At 40.8% G+C, this 25,252-nt stretch overlaps 1 protein-coding gene and 1 long non-coding RNA gene across 3 annotated transcripts in view; both read right to left on the bottom strand.

Moving 5' to 3' along the window:
• Nucleotides 1-12,071, bottom strand: part of LOC135494315 (uncharacterized) — a 41,716-nt gene extending 29,645 nt beyond the window's left edge. The window contains exons 1-14 of the mRNA XM_064782228.1: nucleotides 12,049-12,071; nucleotides 8,411-8,755; nucleotides 6,718-6,980; nucleotides 5,787-5,846; nucleotides 5,081-5,149; nucleotides 3,728-3,796; nucleotides 3,470-3,583; nucleotides 2,028-2,096; nucleotides 1,621-1,749; nucleotides 1,323-1,487; nucleotides 979-1,008; nucleotides 752-781; nucleotides 531-560; nucleotides 262-345 (exon numbers count right to left, since the gene is read on the bottom strand). Of these exons, the coding sequence (XP_064638298.1) occupies nucleotides 262-345; nucleotides 531-560; nucleotides 752-781; nucleotides 979-1,008; nucleotides 1,323-1,487; nucleotides 1,621-1,749; nucleotides 2,028-2,096; nucleotides 3,470-3,583; nucleotides 3,728-3,796; nucleotides 5,081-5,149; nucleotides 5,787-5,846; nucleotides 6,718-6,980; nucleotides 8,411-8,615 (1,317 nt within the window). The 5' untranslated portion in view covers nucleotides 8,616-8,755; nucleotides 12,049-12,071. The remainder of the gene's footprint in view (nucleotides 1-261; nucleotides 346-530; nucleotides 561-751; nucleotides 782-978; nucleotides 1,009-1,322; nucleotides 1,488-1,620; nucleotides 1,750-2,027; nucleotides 2,097-3,469; nucleotides 3,584-3,727; nucleotides 3,797-5,080; nucleotides 5,150-5,786; nucleotides 5,847-6,717; nucleotides 6,981-8,410; nucleotides 8,756-12,048) is intronic.
• A 7,094-nt stretch (nucleotides 12,072-19,165) lies between these two features.
• Nucleotides 19,166-21,871, bottom strand: LOC135494763 (uncharacterized). 2 transcript variants are annotated; one of them, XR_010448447.1, is made up of 5 exons: nucleotides 21,830-21,871; nucleotides 21,099-21,162; nucleotides 20,673-20,748; nucleotides 20,395-20,465; nucleotides 19,168-20,174 (listed from the first exon to the last, which is right to left on the bottom strand). It is a non-coding gene; the product is annotated as an uncharacterized LOC135494763 (long non-coding RNA). The 2 variants fall into 2 exon arrangements; XR_010448446.1 differs by having other exon boundaries at nucleotides 19,166-20,465.
• Nucleotides 21,872-25,252: the final 3,381 nt, after the last annotated feature.

Below are 25,252 nucleotides of genomic sequence, written 5' to 3'. Positions count from 1 at the left end.
ACCATTCAAGGCCAACTGAGATTGCAAGTGCAAAGAGGCACTGGTTGGGCTTCAAACTAATTACATTCCGATCACAAGTGATGTCTTCCAATGCCACCATTCTCCTCTATGTTAATGTTCGGTGTCCATGATCCCCATTTCTTTCTAATGAAGACAAAAAGCAATATTCTGAGGCACTAAATTTGCACTGCTGCAAGGGTTTTATCTGTCTCTTATCACATTCTTAAACATAGGAGTCAGTAAAAAAAAATCAGGGCTCACCACACTAGGGATGTAGATCCTGTCTTCAGGGGAGATAGGTTCATTTTGTGGACTGTAACTTTGATCAGAGGTACCATTTATCACCTAAGGGAGAAAAAAATTGTCTCTCAGTGTACAATTATAACGATAGGTTGTGGACTGTATCTCAGATCACAGGTTATCATTTATCACCTAAGCGAAAAAAACTGTCTCTCAGTGCACAAACAATACCCATACATGCCATACCATATGCTGAAGTTGTAAAGACAAAAGAATAAAAAATCACTTACGACTTCAGACGAAGGAGCTTGGGTAGGTGTCTGAAAAATATGAGCAAAAGCTGGATTAAAATAAATCTAGAATGAAATGAGCTTTGGTTATTAAACTGGCCAACTTATATGTCAGGGTTCCATTCAGGGGAGTGCCAATGTTTTGAAAACCTGCTTTACATGTCCAACCTCGCCTTCAGGATGCTAAAGGTGTAAAGACAAAAGAATAAAAAATCACTTACGACTTCAGACGAAGGAGCTTGGGTAGGTGTCTGAAAAATATGAGCAAAAGCTGGATTAAAATATATCTAGAATGAAATGAGCGTTGGTTCACTGGCCAATTTGTCAGGGTTCCATTCAGGGGAGTGCCAATGTTTTGAAAACCTGGAGTGGCTTTGATGCTTTCCATGTCCAACCTCGCCTTCAGGATGCTAAAGGTGTAAAGACAAAAGAATAAAAAATCACTTACGACTTCCGATGAAGGAGCTTGGGTAGGTGTCTGAAAAATATGAGCAAAAGCTGGATTAAAATATATCTAGAATGAAATGAGCGTTGGTTAATTGCCAACTCCTATGTAAAGGTTCCATTGAAGGGAGTGCTGACGTTTTGTTACGACCCCCGACTTATACTGAAAATTGGCAGTATTCGAAACCATGGGAACTTCCCTCACCCCCCCCCCTGCAATGGTCATACTCACAGTTCTTAATACGAAATCTAAGCCGACGCCTGGTAGTGACAGAAAAACTCAAATCCACCCCACCAATGACAGATTACTTATAGCAGGTCGCTGAGTAAAAAACTATGATATTATACCTCATCGGTAATCCAGTTGACATTCAGGACTTCATTCTGAACAATCCCAAAATAATCTAGTGTCTTTGAAGCATTTTCTACACAGCACAAAATCCTTTTGTCCAGGGAGGAAACATAGAATTGGCTAGTGGCCTCATCCTCAGACCCAATCAAGTTCATCAGATCCTGCAAAGAAGGAGTAAAGAACCTTTTAGGAGTCACTTGATTGATAGAGTTTTCAAATATTTTGCAAAAAGGACAATGTAAGCCAAATTATTGTGACAGGTGAACTCTGAAGACAAAAAATACAAGTACTCACAGACAAACTGTCAGATTCCCGAAACTGCCCAGTGAGACTGTTCCTGTCTGTTCTTATCCTTAGGGTGAAGCCCTCTTGATTTGACGGCCCAACAAATACACTAGAGCGACTTCTTCTCTCGTTACGTATCTGTATGAGAAAAAAAATAAAAATTGAATATGTTCATATAGACAAGAGGCAACAGTCAGATCCACCAGGCTAGTTTAAATAGGGAGAATACTCCCCTATTTTCATGCTTTTTTAGGGGCCAAGGCGTACATTTATTGTACAAGATTGAAGTTGACATATAATCCAGCTACAATTACCTACATCTGTACACTAAACATAGAAAAACACTGACTTGAGGAGTTGTGCTCGTTTTTAGAAGCAATCCTAAGTCCCCCAGCTAAGATAAACAAAACACTCACTTGTTCTGCCCGATCAGATAACTCTCTGGCCTCCCTTAACTGCTCAGCTTCCCGTATAGCCCTTTGCTCCTTCAATGAAAGAAATAGCAATTTGAAGAAATAAAAATAGCATCGCAAAGCGTGCATAACCCCTCAGCCGAAAAAGGTCGAAGGTGAGATAATGGTGAAAGTAATTTTTTACGCGATGTGGCTCTGGGGTACGTGTAAATAACACCTTGAATAGAAGGTCAAATCAAAAGCCTGGAGTGATGTGATCGATGGATGAGATGTAAGAATGGTGAAGATTTCATGACTCTTAGCTAGCATAATTCAGGAGATATAACTTAAAAGTAGTTTTTTACATGAAGTGCCCCTTGGGCCAAGAATACAATGTAGTTCAAAAATAGTCAAAGCTGCCAAATGGCACAGTGGCACCATCCATAGTACCTTCAAACCACCCAGAGATTGATAGCTTAGCTTCAACAGCCTAGATGGAGATATGCTCCGGAAACCACTGATAGTCAACTTACGCTATTTGACCCCTGTGACCTTGAAAAGTAAGTCAAATCAAAAACCCGTCCTCAGTAAAAATATCATGATTCTAGCTAGCATAATTCATGAGATATAGCCAAAAGTAGTTTTTCGCATGAAGCGCCCCCTGGGGCCAAGTGTTGGTCGAAAACCGTCAAAACTGCCAAAAGGCACAATGGTACCAAAAGACCTTCAAACCACCCAGGGATGAAATGCCTAGCATTTATGGTTACGGACATATGCTCCGGAAACGAGATCAACAGACAGACGGACAGACAGACAGACAGATGGTGAACGCCTCGACAATACCCCTCTAGCCTTTATGGGCTGAGGGGTAAAAAACGGAAACCAGAGATCCAAAATCAAAGGAAATATCACCCACAACCGTCTGTTTTTCATAAGCTGGTTACACAAACAAGCACACCACAATTTTGATGATCATAAATTGTGGCCGTAGAATGTCTGAACATTTTCAGGTTACATTTCGATTCTAAAGTGCTACAAAATATGAAGTCTAAACAAACTTTGGAAAGGATATCATGACCCGGAAAATATGTCTGCCTGCATACTGCGTAAGTATAACCAGAGTGGTATAACTAAATGTAAAAAATGATACTAACATGTATTGTAGGTACAACTTATACCCTTATTGTGACCCCTCATAAGGAGATTCCTGAGGATACTTTTGCTAACAACAGAGTGCAACCAGTAGGTTCCCAGTTGCTTCTGGGTGCCATGAGGGTCTATGCATGATTTTTTTTTGAGTAGCGCCCTCTATATCAGCCATGATAGGTTAAAGTGAAAAAACTATGGCGCAGCGCACAGGTTACATAAGCTCGGCCGTTAGTGCCAAGGTTTGGCCTGGGGACTGAGACAAATATTTATTTTCCATCGTTATATAATACTTGAAGTAGATGATGAAATGTTCTTACCCTGGCACGGTCCATCTCAAGAGACTGTTCAAGAGCTTGCTGTAACATGCAGAATTGACAGCCTGATGCTGTCACATCTGTCCGATGGCATGTAGGACAAATGGTTGGGGGGTTCTGAAAAGAGAAGTTTTCAGTTTCTGCACCAGCCCCAGTCTTGCTTGTTTATCATGTTCATAAACTGCAGGCTGCTTTTAATTTAATGCCTTGATAACAACTAATTGTAAAATGTAGCAAATAAACAAACAAGTTGATACATACCTGCAAAAGATCATCTTGAACTCGAACTTGAGGCTTTGGGTGTACCTGGGCCTGGGGTTCTGGCGGAGGCTGCAAATGAACTATGCTTCGTTACAGTTGAAAACAATTCTGACAAGGGATGATGATTTTGGACTAATAAGATAATATTTTGAGACAGAGATGAGGTGAGTCTCTCTATTGTAGATTTTTACAGTCAGTTAGACATCCAAACAACATTATTGATAATTATCAAGCACCAGGAACTGCAAAAAATATGTGCTGTGTCAACTCAAATGTACATGCAGCAACAAAAAAACAAAAAATGCCGTGCTAAGTCGTACGTGATACCCCTCGGCAAAAGGCTGAGAACGGTGGGTGAAAAGTGGAAGAGTGGTTTACGTTGAAACATCTGTGGTCTTGAAAATGTGGTGAAACAAGGCTCTTGAGCGACACATGATATTCACCTACCACTTGAATTTCATGGAATTCACTCAAGTTTCATAAGAATGATTGCACTTTTTGAATTGGATGGGGTCAATTTTTAGTGTCGAACGGCTCCTACCAAAATGCATTACCATTACCACATATGAAAAGGGAATCTTGACGCAGTCTAAAGAGAGAGCGTTTACGTTGTTGGTGAAGGGGCTTTTGAACTTTTGAACTTTGAAAATGAGGTCAAACTGAATATCTGTGTGACGTATGATATGACACATCCTTAACAGATAGACATACCATGTCATGTGAATGTCATCAAATTCCGTCAATTTGTATGGGAGTTATTGCAATTCAAGGTAACACCCCCAGGCCCTAGGGCTTAAACCATGCAGCCGATCAGGACACTTTTCAATAGCGATCTGCTCCCACTGATATGCAATACACTTACAACATATGAAAAGAAAATCTTGAAGCAGTCTGAAGTTAGAGCGTTTACGTCCTTGGTCAAGGGACTTTTGAACTTTGACCTCTTGTTACCTTGAAAATGAGGTCAAACTGAAAACCCGTCAATTATATGATACATCCTTAGCAGATACACCTACCACGTGAATTTCATCAAATTCGGTCAAGTTATATAAAATAGGAGTTATTGCTAATTTTCTGTTGTCAGCCAGCTGTTGGAGTGAAACGGTGAATCGGATCAAGGCGATTTTCAATAGCGACCTGCTCCTACTGATAAGCTTTACATACACCATGCATTCAGTTAAAAAAGCGGTACAACTATGATGATGATGATGAAACATTGTCCGTCAACACTTCACATATGAAATGAAAATCTTGAACCAGTCTCCTGTTAGAGCGTTTACGTTGTCTCAGTGACAGTGGACAGACCCACAGACAGACAGCTGATGCCGCAGAGGACAACAAGTTGATACATACCTGCAAAAGATCATCTTGAACTCCAACTTGAGGCTCTGGGTGTACCTGGGCTTGGGGTTCTGGCGGAGGCTGCAAATAGTGAGTTAATAGTGAATAAGTGAATAGTGAATTGTGAAGAGTCACTCACTCGGTTCTCTAATAACGCAGTGGAATGCAAAAACAAAGTCTGTGTCTGGCAGCCATCTTGGATTTGGGTTCGGGCCAAAATCAAAAGGGAACATTTGAGGCAACAAAAATTGCAAGTCTGCTGGATGAGCAGTTTTTAAATTTTACTTATAGAGCAGAATGGAGTGCAGACACCGACACCGAAACCAGAGAAGAACATAATAGCCCCATCTCAACTTTGTTGAGTTGGGGATTGGTTATCAAGCTCCAGGAACAGCACAAAAAAATGTGCTGCGTCAACTACAAAGAATCGACTTTGCGGTTTAACCCCCAACTCTCGAGCCCTGGGCTCGACCAATGACTCATCCAGGTAGCTTCTAGTGCATAGTTCCATAATGCATAGCATGATACACAGTGCTAACCTATCACTGTCCTGCCAAAGAGCAAATGACAAGGTTACCTGTTTAACGCAACCTTTTATACTCCAGATGGGTAATAAGCTCTGTTTGATTGTAGTCCACAGGCACGACAACAGAGGTTGAGGGAAACTCCACTATACAATCTACAAGTGTACTGATGACACAATAAAAAATGCACTTACTGTAACAACAACTCCATTCACAGGTGTGGCACTTCTTTTATGATTGTATAATAACGCATCCTGGAAAATTAAAAAAAACCAAAACATAAAATGTAATGTGAGCGCATAGCATATAGAAGCCAGTCACGTTGTCCGAGAGAAGAGGGGGGGGGGGCAGGGGGCAAAATGTCGTTTCCCACAAAACGCACTATACCATGCTAAGCACTGCCAACACGAGAGCCTTGAGCAGTGGCTGAATAACGACTGCAACAACACTACTTTGGCACATTGCCAACCAATCAGGTGAACTGTACTGACAACTGTGCCGTGAGTGGCTGAGTTACAAGAAATCTTTCTGAAAAAGTACTCTTTTTATCATTTTCTAGGGGAATTTACACCCTAGTTTTGATCAGAATGACCCTGACCCAATAAAACTGGAGCACGCAAATGGCTGACTGGGGAGGGGGCGCTGAAAGCCAAAAGGGAAGCACCGCATCGATCTGGGTCCAGAAGTGGTTGCAATGGCAAAGACAGCAGCAATTCATAGTGTGTCAGTACCATGGCTTTCTACAAGAGCTCTGGTTGTTGATGTCCGTCGATATAACCTCCCATAGGTAGGCACAGATGTGGCTTGTGCACGCAAAAATAGGGAAAGAGCCTTGCGATGTGCCAGTCTTTTTCTAAACCCAATTAGTGCACAAATTATGAACTATTTCAGCCAGGTCAGCACTAGTCTCCTGCGTCACCCACGAGCCCATTGTTAACTGCATGCTATGATGGCATGGAAGATAATGCACAGGGACTAGTGTAGCACTGTCTGACACCGATCCTCTGGACTCTGCGGTGAAGATGGCAAACCTTCGCCCAACTCCAACAGATCGACATGAAGCCCTCATCCAAAGACTCAGAAAACAAACCTAAAGCAAGGAAAAATCCAAATCCAAACACTTACCGGAATGGAGGTGATCTTCCTATCTGGGACAAGGTAGATACACCTGGTAGAGCGACTTGCTAACTCCCCTTTCAATTCACTTGGAGTTTTCCCTGTCATTGTGCTCAATCGCTTCGACACACCAGCCCGACAGATCTGGTAGTTAATGAGGTTGACGGCAGGGAACAGAGCTATCAAAGCTGCATGGAACTCCTCTGCAGTCAGATTGAGGGGGAATTTAGTCCCTCTACGCCCCAAATTAGTTATTTCTGATTGAGGTGCACCTACAAAGATAAAACGATTTCATCTTAGAAATACCACAAAAATATTGATTAAAACTAAAAGGCATTTATATTTTCACTTTTGACAAAAAATCTCTCACCAAATGAAGAGGGGGACAAAGAAGACGATAGCAGTATTTTGCATCATACAAATTTGACCCGGCATAACCTAGTTCCAAAATCAAACTTTTTTGTTCACACCATAATGAAATAGAATATCCTAGAAAGCACAACATTTTTTTCAGGTTTTAACTTTAAATTTCACATTCCTGCTGGGGTCAGACCCTACGATCTTTGCTGGGTTAAACTAATCCATATAAAAATTTCAAAGATGTAAATGCAAATAAGCCGGGCCAGAACTGGCATTTTCAAATGGTGTAAACACAATGATATGTTTAAGCTGGGACACAGCACACACCGACAGACAGTATCAGTTTATCGATTTCTTAATTTTTCAATGTCTAGTCAACCGCCACCGGCATGACCGGATCACTGCACCTTAGGTACATGTAAGATAGGTTTTAAAGAGAGAAAATTTAAACCAACCATTATTTTGTCCACAGTTTCGAATTACATTGTGTATGTGACAGCAAAATGAGGACGAGACATATTATGATGAAAGAAGAAAATAACATACCAGTAGGCCTACTCAAATTTCAGAAGAGGCAGACAATAGTGAAAAAAACAACCAGTCCATCTCAACTTGTCAAGATCAGAGCGACATGTATGCAACTCATTATGCCATGGCGGGTAACATCATGGTTAATGGTAGGACAAGTAGGGAATAGTCAAGTTGAAACCACATTTACTATTTGTCGTCAGTTCCAAATTAGCAAGGGCAGGTAAATGCCGTTCTTCCCTTGGGTTTGCATTTCGCATGAAATGTCAAAGTTTTCCCATTCCACAAAATACAATATTTGGTCAAACAGACAATGACAGACATGACAGAAGGCTTTCAATTAACAAAAGGCCCAAGGGCACAGCTGAAGACTTTTTGAGGCTGAAGAATATTTACCCATTTCGTGTAGGTAAAACTTTATGGCGTCATTGAAAGTGAGGCCAACCAAAATTACATTTTCTTCTCTGACCAATATCATAAACCTCTTCATTTAATTTCAAAGTTTCGACACCTAGTGCACATGGAGAATAAAAGTCAATTAACAGATCCCAAATAAAAAATTCTGTGAGGATCATACTTCATACGATCGATAATCTTTACAATATTCACCACCAGCAGAGAGGTGCCACCCACAGCCAGTTTCAAACAGTGACTATAACGTCATGCAGTGTCACAAGGTCATAAGATACATGACATTCAAAGGCATGATTATGTAGATTTACTTCACTGGCTCAGGTTAACAGCTACAAAACTTGCCCAGCAAAAGGACGTCAGACGATGGACACCGAGTTTAAAATGTAGTAATGGGACTTACCAAGACCATTTTCAATCAGCAATGGCAAATCTACATTATTCGTCATCACTGCTCCTGGGTCATCATAGCAGGTAACAAGAAAGGTGACGGTTGCAGTCGGCCGTCCAGCACGGTCGTGAGTTTTCTTTTTATTGCTGGTCTTTCGTTTCTTCCGTGGTTGTTCAACAACCTCACGAGTGAATCGCTGTCCTATTTCCATGGCCATGGAGGGGATCTCATACCTTGGGACCACAGTTGAATAACTGTGTGGCCTGGCAGCTTCAGCATGGTCCAATAGTCCATTTAAAAGTGCTTGCGATCCAGTTGCTAGCCCATTTACCGAGGCACGGAGTCTACTGTATTGGCCTGCAAGAGTAAAAAAGGACTTCATATAAAACCAACAAAAAAAGGTTTTCAGCATAAAATAGCAATATTCTTTAGTGTCAGGTCGTGAGGTATGTATATTTGGTTTGTATTCTATTTTCTAGGCCATTGGGAAGCTGTGAAGGGGTACAGTTTTGGCAGTGGACATCTAATGTATCTTGCAGTCAGCTGCTGAGCTGAAAACAGATTTCAAGAACCTCGACTGTGCCTGTGGGTTGGATAAGTTCACAAAACTCAAACTGGGCGACATATTTTCTTGTTTGGGTTTCTTCAGATCTCTAATCTTTTAAATATGTACCCAGTCATTTAGCACTTGTAGTTGTACAGGGGCTAAGCAAAAATATAGGCGCCAAAGGCGGAAACCCTTGTGAACATGAGACCAAACTCTGGCATATGGGCACTCCAACTCCAAGTAATGTGAGACAGTATAAAGTCACCCTAAAATGGCTTTCAAAGCAAAGTAAATAAAATTCTCAATTTCACCAATTTTTGACATGAATTAAAAAAACAACAACAGTTAAACAGGTAACATTCGTACCCAGGGAGTACCCAGGGAACAAGTGAATGGGTACTGCCCAATAGGGAGTCACATGTACATGGTGGTACTAATAAGTTTGCATGTAATTTTAGTGGCAAATTTTGATGTTTTTCAGATCATCTCTGCCGGATCAGTGCATTTAGGGTATATGATAATGAAATGGCCAGGGCCATTGTGCTCACCTCATGTGGAGGAAAGATGGATAAAGAGCATGGTATTGTGTCATGTAGCGTTAGGTTTGATGTAGGTCCAAGCAATTACAATTTCCCCAAAATGGCCAATTTACATAACATTCGACCTCTGTGACCTTGAAAAGTAGGTCAAATCAAAGAAGACCCGGGTGACACATTGAATGGTTGTTAGAATTAGATGTACCTATGATATAAAATTGGTGCCAATCGGGCAAGTGGTTACTAGGAATAATGGCATTTTGAAGAATTTAGGATTTGGCCCCCTCCCTGGAGGCCAAACGGCAAATCAGATCGCACCAAACTTCGGTACCTGAGATCACCTGACCAAGGGGTACAAGTGTACCTAATTTTTGATCGATAGTCATTGCAGTTAAGAAACGTGCCATAGTTACGGCCTGACGGCGAATTTACGCCATTTGACCTTTGTGACCTTGACAAGAAGGTCAAATTAAAAACCTGTGTGACATATACTGTATGGTGGTTAGATGTACCCATGATATCAAATTGGTGGCAATCGGGCAAGAAGTTAAGGAATAATCACATTTTTAAGGTTTTTGAATTTTGCCCCCTGGTGGTCAAGTGGTGAATCATATTGGACCAAACTTCGGTCCCTGAGATCACCTGACTAATGGGTAAATGTGTACCAAATTTGGTATCAATAGTCTTTGCAGTTTAGAAACGTGCCATCGTTACATCCTAACGGCCAATTTACACCATTTGACCTCTGTGACCTTGAAAAGGAGGTCAAATCAAAAACCCGGAGGATATATGATGCACATTTGCTAGAAGTACCTACCATATTTTTTTCAAAATTTCCCGACTACTATTAAGGGAGATATTGCATATTTTCACTTTTAACGTTTGGCCCCCTGGTGGCCAAACCATGAAACGAATCGGACCGAAACTTCGTCTCCAAGGTGTCATTACATAAGGGTACATGTGTACCAAGTTTCAACTCAATAGCTCTAACAGTTACGAAACGTGCCCTGCTAACGGACGACGGACGACGACGACGACGACGACGACGACGACGACGACGACGACGACGACGACGACGACGACGGACGACGGACGCCACGGTATGGGATAAGCTCACCTCTGCTAAGAGGTGAGCTAAAAATCATGATTTCCTATGATTTCACTCAGAATTGAGATAAATTTCAACCTCTGTTTTTTGTCACAGATTGGTGAATATGCATGGTAGAACAAACCTGAGAGAAAATTTGCAGTACATGCATAGTGACAGCTGGTGGCTAATTTTAGTGATGATCAGGCTAAACTGAAGACCCCCCCCCCCCCCCCCCCGCTCGACACCTCACGTCCTCAGACATTATTCTTATTACCCAGACATTATTTTTATTACCCAGATTGAGGGCTATAATTGCCACACCAGGGCTTTATGAATGGAAATGGTAATGCAGCTAGCCTTGTAGGCCTAATTTTGCTTGTACAAGGGGGTTAAAGCCAGGATCCTGACCCCCTAGGCCTACAATACATCCATAGGCATAGAATTGACCCCCCAACCTCCTACTACACCCTTCGCCAGCCCAGACTGCTGAGTACACCTACATAATAAAACAGCATTGGAATGTTGGCTTCAAGTCACTTTCCTCATCCGAGCTAAAATTGTGATTATTTTAGAAGTAACACACCTTTGTTTTAGCCAAAACATCATCTAATCTTACTACCCCCTCCTTACATGTACCTGTGATATTAAGGCTACAAAAATTCATAAAACCCCCAAAATCGTCAAAACATTACAATGATTACGGAAAAATTATCGATAAGAAGCAGACGACTCGACCTACTGCATCGATTAAAATAGGTATCATGCTGTCGGCATGAAGGAGGGTGAGAATGATTGTTGAAGCACACGTCAAAATCACGGGGGTTAATCATTCTACCATTTGCTTGGGGACTCTATGATCAAGGGACTATTTTCTATTTACACCGCCCCGTGTTAGTGTTATCATGGAGGTATTATTAATAATACCTCCATGGTGTTATGTATGTATTGTACACACGCCGCGCCAGGTACTCGATGTACCCCGGCGATGTACATGGTCATGGATAGGGGTAGTTGATAAAGCTTGGAATCAGTGAAACCTTGGAACCAGTGATAAACCTCGGAATCAGTCCTAAAAATGCATAAAAACATGAAATAATGCCATTGGAATCTAAGGTGGTTACGAATCAATATTTGGAGATTATTTTTACATGATCAGATCGGAATTTGACGGTAGTTTAGAAATCAGTCGCATATCCGATTCAACAATCTATATTTTAGAACAACCCAGTCATACCTCGCCTCCAGTGTACATTACTGATCTCCCAAATATGGGCATTCACGTCACGACACACCCATAATATGGACCAATCAGCGCTCCGCTTACTACGCCACCACACGGGGCCTATTTCTTGAGCTACGGAGCGGTGTTATCATACAGGGTGATACAGAGAAGATTGACTACATCATGCAGTACCGGCTGGCACTTATCCGTACATCACCTTATACATGACAAGAAACGGAGATGAAGGTTTATTACCGAAGGTTTTGGAAGGGTTTGGAGATGAAAAATGTGAACAAATTCCTTCGCTGTGAGCGATTTCGTACATCTTCATGTAGGCCTGCACATCGAGGGATGTAGATATCTTTTCGTGATGTCACCAGTTCTAAGCGGTTTTTTTATTCACGTGTGTGTTTGTCCTATGATCTCGTGCATCTAGTACCGAGCATAATATTTTATCGTCTATGGAATACAAAACAATCATAAAAACTAATTTTTGCTTCCATTGAAGAGAAATAAAATATTTTAACGACCACAGCGCATTGCCAATTGATGACGTCATCCTCCACATTAAAAATGTTGGCTTCTGAACTAACTGGCAAATTGCTATCAATAAAGTCAGCTGGGACGAGACTGTCAGTTGGGAGGGTATAAATCGTGGAAGGAACGCACCCGATTTCCCGCGCTATTTGCACAGTGATTCCATGGTTTACATTGAATATTACAAGGTTTATCAGGTAGTTGATAAAGTATGGAATTAGTGAAACCTTGGAAACACTGATAAACCTTGGAATATTCAATGTAAACCATGGAATCACTGTGCAAATAGCGCGGGAAATCGGGTGCGTTCCTTCCACGATTTATACCCTCCCAACTGACAGTCTCGTCCCAGCTGACTTTATTGATAGCAATTTGCCAGTTAGTTCAGAAGCCAACATTTTTAATGTGGAGGATGACGTCATCAATTGGCAATGCGCTGTGGTCGTTAAAATATTTTATTTCTCTTCAATGGAAGCAAAAATTAGTTTTTATGATTGTTTTGTATTCCATAGACGATAAAGTATTATGCTCGGTACTAGATGCACGAGATCATAGGACAAACACACACGTGAATAAAAAAACCCGCTTAGAACTGGTGACGTCACAAAGATCTCTGCATCCCTCGATGCGTACTGGAAGATGTAAGAAATCGCTCACGGCGAAGGAAATTTTCATCCGCAAACTTCGGTAATAAACATACGTGACTAGGCTTCTTTTATTCATCGTTTGTTATAAAATATCAGTCAATCATAGACAATCAGGCCTAGACATAGTCGTCAACCTTATCCATGCATAATGCATGACAGGCCCCCAACTTCCCAAGCAACTCGTCTGACCGAAAAGGCCCCGTGTGGTGGTGGCGTATTTATAAGCGGAGCGCTATTGGTCCATATTATGGGTGTGTGGTGGGCGTGTCTTCCCATATTTGGGAGATCAGTACTGTACACTGGAGGCGAGGTACAACTGGGTTGTTTTAAAATATAGACTATTGAATCGGATATGCGACAGATTTCTAAATTACCATAAAATTCCGATCTGATCATGTAAGAATAAGCTCCAAATGTTGATTCGTAACCACGTTAGGTTCGAATGGCATTATTTCATGTTTTTATGCATTTTTAGGACTGATTCCAAGGTTTATCACTGGTTCCAAGGTTTCACTGATTCCAAGCTTTATCAACTACCGGTTTATCAGTGTTTCCAAGGTTTCACTAATTCCATACTTTATCAACTACCATGGAATGGCTACAGGCGCCTAACGACAACGTTACAGAATCCTAACTCACACAACAACAGGTGGATAGTAGTAGTGCAACACAATTTAACAAGTGTGAGTCTAATGGTTACGTGACATAATTCGAAATTGCCAGTGCAAGAACGAAAGAGTAACCACTATGAAGTAACGAAAGTCATGAAGTCACCCGGCCCAAACAACATCCGAAAAGTGAGGGAGGTTTGCTCACGTCACCCGCATCATAAACTTCAAACCCGAGGGGCCTCTATCGGTGCTAAGACAAACCATGCTGCTGGGCGAGAAATTTTACAAGTTTTTTGGCGGGAATTATTTGTCGATCTTAGAAACAGATTTTGATACAAATAGAAGAATATTGAAATTAAAGATTCATGTTTGCTGGAAATTCCTCACAGTGCAGTGCATTTGGCATTGCAATTTGCCCAATAGCCTTGGTTTTGTAGGTGGGGGTCTTGGTTTTGTAGATCTTGGTTTTGTAGGTGGGGAGTCTTGGTTTTGTAGGTCTCGGGTCTTGGTTTTGTAGACACCCTAGTTCCAACAGTAACTGTTCTATTCTTAGTCATCTCTGAATATTTGAAAAGTCATTATTTTGGCTTGTGTGAATTATGTGACTACAATGGCTTATATTCCTTAATTTATAAACATGCTATTGGGTGCAAAGGAATATGCGAATTAGCTGTCAAGAGTAATTGATATGTTTTCGGCATTGCCCCTACTCGCAGGGGCAACGATACGTACTGTGTTTTCTTCAGATATGAAAAGAACATTCAACAGACCTTAGAGTTTAGTTACTCTATGGACAGACCTGTGTTTACAAAGCTTCTATCGCCTTGCCTTTTGCGGATGTCGTCAACATTTTTTAAGCATGCAGTTAGTTCTATTACTCCTTCGTCAATTGAAGGTAGGGAAATATGCGGATGGGTAATACACCAAGAATAATATTCTTTGATTAAAAGTGTTGCATCTACAACATCTAGGTTTTTAATATTAGACTTCGTAAAACGAGAGGGCCTCTATAATTGAGGTCCAGCATAGCTATAGCCTAGACAGTGGGTTACCAGTCATACCAGGCTGATATGAGTAACAAAGGATTACATAATGACAGGTGGAGAACAACGGGGATAACAAAAAGAAAAGTCTTTATCCAAGCGCACCCAGGCCCAGGCGCATGACTAGCAATTAACTAATCTCCGCAGAAAGGAAGGTGTGAAATGAAACCACCAAAAGTGTTAACTGTCTGGATGAAAAAAACGAATGATGTACAAGCAAGGCCTGCAGTCTGCCATACATTCCGCAGTACAGTGATACGGCAATAGCCTAGTTACTCTAAGCAGAGTCTCTCTTTTCTATGGTCTTTGCTCTAAGTCTAACTTTGAACTGTTGATAGGTTGTCGCGAGTGGTTTGCTTAGTCTAGGTTCGTGCCCGGGTTCGTTTCACCTGAAAATGGCCAATTAATCACCCTATAATGGGCCTGCCTTAAATGTATATTCATCAAGAACCATACGCAGGTACATCTACCGACTTAATTTGAGTGCGTAGTTTTCCCCATTATATCCCCTTTGACAGACTCCATGCTTACACTGGACGCCAACTTCGGCGGCAAGACGCGTCAGACTAAACGCGACTGAACGCCGCTCGACGCCAGAGTTGGCTGCAGTGGATCGCGCTCATAGCACACTAATCAGAATTGGCGTCCAGTAGCGTCTTTTCCGCCACTTTAACCCACCCTAGGCCATGCAGCGCGACCCTCCCGTTGCATCCCTGAATTGCATCTAACTAGTGCTTGATACTTCGACTGTGACGCCTTTTGGCGTCAGCTTCAGTCGGAATTTGGCATCTTCACTGACTTCAGGTTATTGTTGTGTTCCTATGTAGGCCTGTGAAGGCCACAGAAACAATCTACGAATCGGCTTCTTGAACAAACTATTTATTAAGCAACACACAACAGAAGTACCAATATTACACAGGCGCATGAAATACTAATGCGCGTTAGCTGGCACAGGCACATGAAGTATATCAAGACATAACAGTTATCATCGGGACTGACGACGCACGCGAGGCATAATGGAGAATGGAATTTGGTTGGGCAAGGGCTCTCCCTCACCCGGGCCCTCACCCTCACCCTTGCCATTCATCATTCATGTTGATATTTGAATTGAAAAAATGCACTGAAAAGCATGATTGTACATTGACATTGTCAGACTGAACGCGACTGAACGCCGCTCGACGCCAGAGTTGGCTGCAGTGGATCGCGCTCATAGCACACTAATCAGAATTGGCGTCCAGTAGCGTCTTTTCCGCCACTTTAACCCACCCTAGGCCATACAGCGGGCAGGCGGTATTTGCACCACGCCACCACGGGCACCACGCCACCACCACGCCACCACGCGAACAGGCGGAGCGATCATAATGACGATATCAAAATAGCGGTCGATTCATTGGATCATGGTTTCTTGGAACAATTATAGATGGCGTTGGCTGCTATCCTAGCTTCTCTGATGCCCGTTCTTGGGATTATTGGAATAAAGGCGTACGCCAACTACGGAAATACGTACTGAATTACCGTTGAGTAACTAGACCTACTCCAACTGACGACTGACCTGCAAAAACCATACGAGTACGAGTGGCTTATATAGTCTCCCTTTAAAGGGGTGGCCGTTCGTTTGGGTGGGGTGGGTTGGGGTGGGGGGGGGGGGGGGGGGGGAGGAGTTAGATTTATCACTCACTCGAACACGTGTGCATAGTTTCAACATACTGTTGTGTGAGAGACCCTTATTGGCGACTTTGTGTAACTTTATCTTGCCTACCTAGCTGTTGCCTATAGTTTACTATTAAAGGGGGACTATGTAGGAGCAGGGGGTCAAATTGGCCAACTTTAGCTGACTTATAAACAGAGTAAGGGCATTAGGTCTTATTTGATTCATCACTGAATGTATCCCTGTTACAGGCGTGACTAGGTTAGGACAAACTGTGAGAGGTGAGAGACTCACTGGCTACTTTGTGTAACTTTATGTTGCCTACCAAGATGCTGCCTATAGTGCCCCTTTAATGGACATGTCTCGAATCTTATGCATTCTTTAGGGAAGGTGAATCACTAGGCTTCCCAAGCCAACAAGCTTGGGAATTCTTCTTCTTATCTTCAATATTGTGATCATTATTATACATTGTATATTATTATTATAATCGACGCGCCCACCTGACCTTTGAAGACTATACTGACTTTCAAATGACTGTAATACGTCTACGATGTATAAGCCTGGGCCCATATTGCTATTCATGAAATCCCATCAAACAATAGAACAGGGCCCGGTTGTTCAAAAGAATTTCATTGATGTTAAGTTAAATATCAACGTTAAATTCCTTAACTTGGCGTTAGCTAACTTGGCGTTAAATTTGGGTTGTTCAAAACAACGTTAGGGTAAACTAACGCTAATGTTAGTAAATATTGCATCTTGGTTCACTGATGTTAGTTGCCATGGTAGGTATAGGTAATCAAGTTAAAGATAACGTTAGATTTAACTTAGGGTTTTAGGTAAGTTAAATCTAACGTTAAAGATAACGCCAATGTTAGGCTAATATTGTTTGAACAACTCAAAATAAAACTTGACGTTATCTTAACGCCAAGTCAGGAATTTTAACGTTAAGTTATCTTTAAAAATGTATTTCTTCTTTTGAACAACCGGGCCCAGGACTTTTAAATAGTGGACTATATTTACTTTCACACCAGTGTCACAGTCTTCATAGTGTTTAAAGGGACGCTATAGGCAGCAGCTATGTAGGCAAAATAAAGTTACACGAAGTAGCCAATAGGGGTCTCTCACCTCTCACAGGACGTCGAAACTGTTCACACATGAGACAATACACCTATAGGCAAGATGAGCCCGTCAGGTATTTGAAATCACTGAACCATTGTCGAACAATAGGGCGGGACCTTTAAAACAGGTCACAATATTTACTTTCACATCAGTGTACCAAATAGGCCTTCAATGCATAAGCGTACATGCCGTACAGGACCTTACCGGGGACAAGTCTCTGTACAACACGAATTCGCAATAATAGGTCTCCGATCTATACTTTCTCCGCAGTGACAGTATTGTGATAACAATAATGGTGTGATAAGATCTCTCATGAAAAACGGTTGGACACGGATGTATAGCGGCTTAATAATAGCCCTGCTTTTTGCGACTGCCATTAACAAGTAACAAGCCTATCGGCGTCTGATTCACAATGTGGTTTGTGAGGAGTGTCATAGTCGTCAACAGTGTAGCTTACGTATTTCGAAGACCAGTGGAATTGGCGGCGTCAAATTATTAGTGAAATTTATAATTTACAAATTACAAATCGTTTATTGAAACCGTGTAAAAAGTTACATTTCACATAAGATGAAAGTACAATGACCATAAGCATGATGAACTAAATAACTGGTGTGACATTGTTGTGGATTTGGTGGTGTGCAGCTGGAGGAGTGGACAATGTCACAACCAGGGTTCCTACATTATATACAGTGGAACCTCCGTTAGTAGACACCTCTCTATTAAAGACAACCTTTCCAATAAGGACACTAGTTTTGGTTCCAAATTGGTTGTTTCCATTCAATTTTGACTTCTCTAATCAGTCTTTGGGTGTTCCGAATGCTTGACACATTTCGAACATGTTTTGGTTGGAAACAACCCTACAGTCTTACACTTGGCACAACACCGGTATCGTTTTTTAAGTCATTTTCCAGTTGTTTCAAAAATCAGCGAAAAATATCAAATCCGGGTTTCAAACCAAACCGCTTTAGGGGGTCAATATACATCATCCGGGCCACTTACCCTGAAAATTTTGCGTGGGGTTCACCACGGAAATTTTGAGAAATATTGATTTTTAAAAATGTACCCTCAGATTTCACACGCTCAGTCAAACTGTCTACTGGTACAGAAGCTCTCCTCTGTGCTGCCCCCTGGCATTAGTTGGACGAAACCCCTGTCCAAAATGAATTTTATTCTAAAGCTTGAATCCAGTTTAATATTTCAAATCCCTATTTTTCTACTTCAGCTAATCATTAACCCCTTCTATTCCAGTGTCTAACTTATGTTTTTGATATTCAACAATTTGACACCCATTCCATTGCAGGTGGCTCTGGTGTTGTGCCACTTATGGCTGAATGAATGACAGTGCATTTTCGTGAAAGCTCGGTGACGAAATGCTGCGACACTATTCGTCACCAACATGTTTGATGGGTGGTGCCATCTGCACAAAGGACGATGAATGAATAACTGATGTGACATTGTCGCTGCATTTGCAGGTGTCCACATCGAGGAGTAGATGATGTCACTACATGTACCAGGGTTTGTACTTTCATATACAGTGGACCTACTTTTTGTGGACACCTTTCTATTGAGGACAACCTCTTTAATAAGGACAGTAGTTTTTGGTTCCAAATTGGTTGTTTCCATTCAACTCGACTTCTCAGTTTAGGACACCTCTCTGTTAAAACAGCACTTTTCAGTCCCTGGGGCATTTCTGGAAATTTCATGCTATAGAGCAATTGGTTCAGCTAAGTGAAAAGAACAGTACTATAAGACGGTTTTAAAAAGTTGAAAATTATTTATTTAAATGACATATGAATGGTTCAGCAGTAATTGGCAGTGTGCATTATGTAATGAAATATGATTTACATAATATAACATTTTTGTGACAAATAGTACAGATGATGGATAAATCGATACAGTGGATAGCTGTTAGAATATGCAATACATGCAATAGCATTTGTTTTTATTGAGATTTTGCGAGAACCAAGTGGTATTTTGACAAGATAATAGAAAGCCAATAACACTACAAGAACATGACTTCAATACATTGACATTGTAGTACTTGGTATACTAAAAATATTCAAAGATGGGTATCTTGAGTTAAAGTACAAGATGTATGAATGAAGGAGGCACTCTGGTAAGAAATGGTGTCGCTAATGAAAGATTAGAACAGTCCGTCTCAACCTGCCAAGCTCAGAGCGACATGCGCCTGGTTTTGCTGTGACGGGTCACATATACAAAGTTTACATAAAACAAGATTTGTATGTTTATTTAGGAGGAGTACAAAAGTTGTATATAAAATGCCGACTTCATTTTGATTTATAGGACACAAAATTTGACATGACAGCATTTTATAAAATATGAATAATCTATAATGAGAATAGTTTTGTAGCACCAATGATTTGAAATACTGAATTTATTTATTGCATGAATAGAACACAAAAAACAGGATGATTACATGATTGTCACATGCGTGAAATATATTGTCATGGATGGGCATTGGGAACAAAAAGAATTGCTGTTATCAGCTGCATTGGTAGCGATTGCTTTAGCTGATTTTCAGAAACTGACAGGAATGAGAATGTTGATATAGTGTTGAAAAAATATTTTTATAACATACATTGCATTCAAATAACACTAAGAAGTAGACGAGTACTAATTTCGCACACTTGAAAATATTTGGACATTGACTGCCACTGGTAGTGGTAGTAGAGTAATTACATGCCATCAGCAGCACTAATTCAGACAGTTTTCGCTGTGCTTCAGTAACTGACTGGAATGACTAAGTTTGATTGTGCTGAAATGATACATAATAACGTACATTGCATAAACAAAATGATTACAAGATTTGTACTGTCTTGAAATATATGGACAGGGACAGTCACTGGAAGTTTGACATGCCATCAGTTGCACTGCTCCCGACAGTTTTCACTGTGCTTCAGTAACTGACTGGAATGACTAAGTTTGATTGTTCTGTATTTGCCTCCATTTGGATTTTGTGAACAAAAGTTACTAACCTTGTGTAATTGAAGTGTCGAATTCGCCTTGGTCGAAATGATAATACAGTAAATAAATCTATTGAATGTTGCTGAAAAGAAAACACTTACTACGTTAGAAGCCATGTACATGATAACACCACCACCACCATTATCAATATCATCACAAGTCAACTGGGGAATATGTGTGATATTTGTTCAAAACTTGCGTATATGGTATTTGCAGGTCTATTGTATTGTAACATATTTTTCACTTTCAAAATTAACTTTTTTACTAGAAATTATGAATCAATACTAACCGTAAGAAGCGTATGAAATTACAGAAGGCCTTCGTCGAAAAATGTAATGTACTTGTACTCATTCGTGTCATTAAACCTGAAAGCAGCACAGCATAACAGTGAAATTACCGTGACATCAATGGATGTCAAACTAACGTAGTGACGTAAATTTGAATTCGAAGTGCACAAATTCACAATTAAGGTTTCGAACACATTGAGAACTGAAAAACTTCATACAAATGCTTTCACACCAATGATATGATTGTGGCGCTCCTGATGAGGTATCGCCCTCTGCTATTAAGCAGCTTTGGTCGTAACTAGGGTAAATGTTTTTTTCAAGTGATATGAGCGATGGAGTTAGTTTCCACCAGCGCCACGTAGCAGTCAATGAAGTTGTGCTGGTACTCCATTAACGTCATGCTTCAAATTTGAAGAAATTGATATTACCTTCATCAAGTACGTAATAATATTACACCAGGCCTTTGTCGAAAATGTAGATTTCGAAGTCTAACTGTAATGAAAGAAAACATCAATGTGACAATATGGTCTACTATGTATGAGGGGGAGAACGGGTATTTTCGGGACACTGGGATGGGCCGAAAATAACTGTCGGGATTCGGGATAGACACCCTTATTTTAGCGGGATTCGAGACAAGCCGTGTTTTGCGTCACGATTCGGCTAAAATTGCGTATTGGGAAACGGGATAAGCCTTTTTTCCTAACGGGACGTCGAGACAGTTACCCCCCCCTTCCCCGTTCCCACCCTCATGACATGTAGCATTGTTTGTAGGCCTATTGTTACTCACAATCTATTTTTTTGTAATTGATACTGGTAGTATCAATGTGAAATATGCCACACGTTGGGAGCATGCAAGGCCTAGTACAATACACCATCATCACAATCAAATATTTCAATATTACACTGTCAACGAGAATGAATGTTCAACCATCAATCACGTGCATTGTAGTAGTGTACATCCCCCATCCCATTGACGGCTTGCGCCCCGCTGACACGACGAGCACATGGCTGAGCCAATCCATCGCCTATACACTACTTTACAAAAATCGACACCTACTGAAACTTTCACTAATTATTCTCGGAAATGTACTTTATCGTTACATCAATAAATGCACATTCGAATTTCAAAACTACCACTTATTTTTGCCGTGAAACTGACCTGAGTTATCGAAACACCGTCACTGCGAAAAGAGGAAGAAGCAGGTCCGCATTTATCGAAATATTGCTAAACATAATTGTCAAAATGTCGACCAAATTACCAATTAAATCACAATAAACTTATCAAATGTTCACTCATGCCTTTGGGTGAAAAAATACTGATTTTTCAATCATTCTCAATTTTACAAATCACCAATCACAAAAAGAAATAATGATGCAATTACCCAAAATAGATGAGATTTGACCACTGGTATAATTCCGCCATCTTGGATATCGGCATCGTCACCACCACTTCAAATTCTAAAGTCTTATTCAGGCCTAATATGTGTCACCTGCTGTGGTAAAATGGCTTGTTTTATCAATAAATAACAAAATATGATCTTTGTAAATAAAATCGGAGATCTTCTGGTGTGTTTTTATGTGAATTTATTACGAACTATCAATGCAGCGCAGGGCAGCCATCGTGTTCTCATGCGTAGTGGCGATGCGATAGCCATCCGCGGCACTGCTTTTCAAGATGGTGGCAATTGCCCAGTGCTAGAGGCGTTGTAAGGAAAATTGAGAGCAGGCCCCTAATGAATGAACTCTCAACGATATCGATATATTTTCGTAATTCCAGCACAACTGTTCACCAATGAACGTCCACCGACAATCCCACTTAACGAATATTAATATCAATTCATATCATGTATCTTAAAACGCTTTTATTTCATTTTAAAAAGAGTTATCGAGTGAACGATGACCTCCTACCGTACCCTCGAAATAAACAGCCAAAATGACCACAAAAACACCTTTTTAGAAAAAAACAGCGATTTTTACGAAATAAATGTCATCAGAGACGAAACTAGACACTAATTTAGCTAGGTATGCACAGTAATAGTACCTGAAGTGATCGATTTCAAGGAGAAAATACATTGAAAACAACTTTTCAGGAACAGAAATAAGATCACATTGTGAATAATAAATACTCGTAAATCCCGTCAGGCAACAACGCAGTATACCAACATGCCATCTATAATTGGTAGGTGTAACCACAACTCTCAAGTGTCTGTGGTCTGATGGTCTGTTTTGATATCGTCATTATGATCGCTCCGCCTGTTCGCGTGGTGGCGTGGTGGTCGCGTGGTGCCCGTGGTGGCGTAGTGCAAATACCGCCTGCCCATGCAGCGCGACATTCCCGTTGCATCCCTGGATTGCATCTAACTAGTGCTTTATACTTCGACTGTGACGCCTTTTGGCGTCCGCTTCAGTCGGAATTTGGCATCTTCACTGACTTCAGGTTATCATCGGGACTGACGACGCACGCGAGGCATAATGGAGAATGGAATTTGGTTGGGCAAGGGCTCTCCCTCACCCGGGCCCTCACCCTCACCCTTGCCATTAATCATTCATGTTGATATTTGAATTGAAAAAATGCACTGAAAAGCATGATTGTACATTGACATTTTCAAGGATATTATTATTTCTGACATTGTTTGCTGGACTGTGATTTACATGGATATTTAACAGTAAATATTTACGCAAACTACTATAGTTATAGAATCGTGCTCACCAATTGGAACCGGGTGCGGCTGTGACACTGCTGGTCGTGGCTGTGAGAGCGACACAAGTGCTGGTTCTTGGGGAGGTGCAGCGGTCGGCAAAGCCAAAGGCATGCGCCCATTATCAACAGTTAAATCCAGAGGCATATCCATATCAAACGCTTTCCTCCTTTCTTCCTCAAAGAAAAATGAGAAGTGATCCCAATCCCCTACACGTGACTATAGATACAGAATCTTCAAACAATGGCGTGGATTGACGAGCAGCAGCCAATCAATTTGTAAGGAGGATTTCAATTGGCCAGAGTAATTGGTGGGCGGGACTAGCCAATATAATTGTGATCGCTTTCGAGCGCTTGTAATATCGTCATGTCGAAAATAACGCTCAAAATACCCGACATGACAATATTAATAACGAATATTGTCATGTCGGAAATAATAATAACGACATGACGAAATTAATAACGACATGTCGTAATTGATAATATCGACATGTCGTAAATAATATCGTCATGTCGTTATTATAGAGATATGATCGCTTTGGAGATATTACTGCCAGTGCCAGTAATATCGCTTCATGTAATACTAGCAGGCCTAGTACCGGTGCTATTAGTGTTTTGAAAAGTGCGACCACTGGACAAATAATGTTGGACGTCTAACTCCTCCTGCTGTATAGTGTATTGGACAGCAAATGTGTCCCTGATGATTTTTGTAAACTGGAGGATTTTTCACATGTTTTTGGACTACGCTTAAATATTTTTCAAAGTTGCGGATATTAATGCCGATGAAATGGGAATGTTTCTGTCACCAAGCCTTAGGAAACTGAAAGATGTTTTCTCGTCGCAGTTTCTGTTCGACATCAGGCATGCTGGGAACTCCTCTAAAACTGCAATGGAAATTTTAGAGAGTCCGAAAAATGTTGTCGGTATTGAACTTGAAGAAGATGAGAAGTCCATCCTGGATCAAGTTGAAAAGTCTCTATCGGATCAACTGCACTGTGACTCATAGTCATAAGTGCTCAATGCTTCGATCAGGTTCACTTGGCCCGGATAGCCTAACAACATATACATGGTAAGTTCTACACTTTTGTCGGTTTTGAACGGTCATCCTAAACAGCGTCCACCAGTGTCCAGTAGCATCCACCAAGATTAAAGTCGGATATAAAGTCATCAAAATAAGTTTAAAGTCGGATATAAAGTCATCAAAATTAATCGCAAACGAAGTAAATAAACCAAAGACGCCTTTCTTGAAAATTTCATGACATTTGGGTGTATAAAGATAAGGGAGTTGTTAATAAAAACTGATCGGTCATTTTTCGTACTTTGCAGTTCACTGAAAAGTGAGTAATTTAGACCACACCAACATGACCAATGATCATGAGGATAATGGAAAGCATGTTACCAATAGGAGATAGATCATGAATTTTAAAATGAATTTTTTTTTCAGCATGGGCGGAATTATAAAATTTTTGGATCAAATGAAGAAGATGCTGCGGAGATGCTCAGTGATGGGTATTGCACCCAATGAACGAAATTTTGTCAGTTTATTCCAGTCGTTGGCTGATATCTTTTGAATACAATTTGAGTAAGTACATTCTAGAATTCTAAGAAGATCTATGTGAATGTGATCTATTGTAACTATCTGACATTTTACAGTGTCAACCAGCAACGATTCTGCATCATGTCTGGCTCCTGACATTTTTTCTTTTGCGTCTTTTGCATTGTGGTGCTGATCCGGTGACTCGGACTGGTCACTCAGTCGGTTTTCTTATTGTATCAACTGTTCTGATTGTGTGAGAATGAGAATAAAGACATTTTTAAAAAGTGTCATATTGCTTGTTTATTGCAGTGAAGGAAGATCAACTACAAGTACGATATGTGGGCAGA

Source organism: Lineus longissimus, chromosome 10, assembly GCF_910592395.1.
Source record: "Lineus longissimus chromosome 10, tnLinLong1.2, whole genome shotgun sequence".
In the NCBI taxonomy this organism is placed as follows: Eukaryota; Metazoa; Nemertea; class Pilidiophora; order Heteronemertea; family Lineidae; genus Lineus; species Lineus longissimus.
Note: the sequence above shows the minus strand (reverse complement) of the source record. Positions and strands in the feature narration are given on the sequence as shown.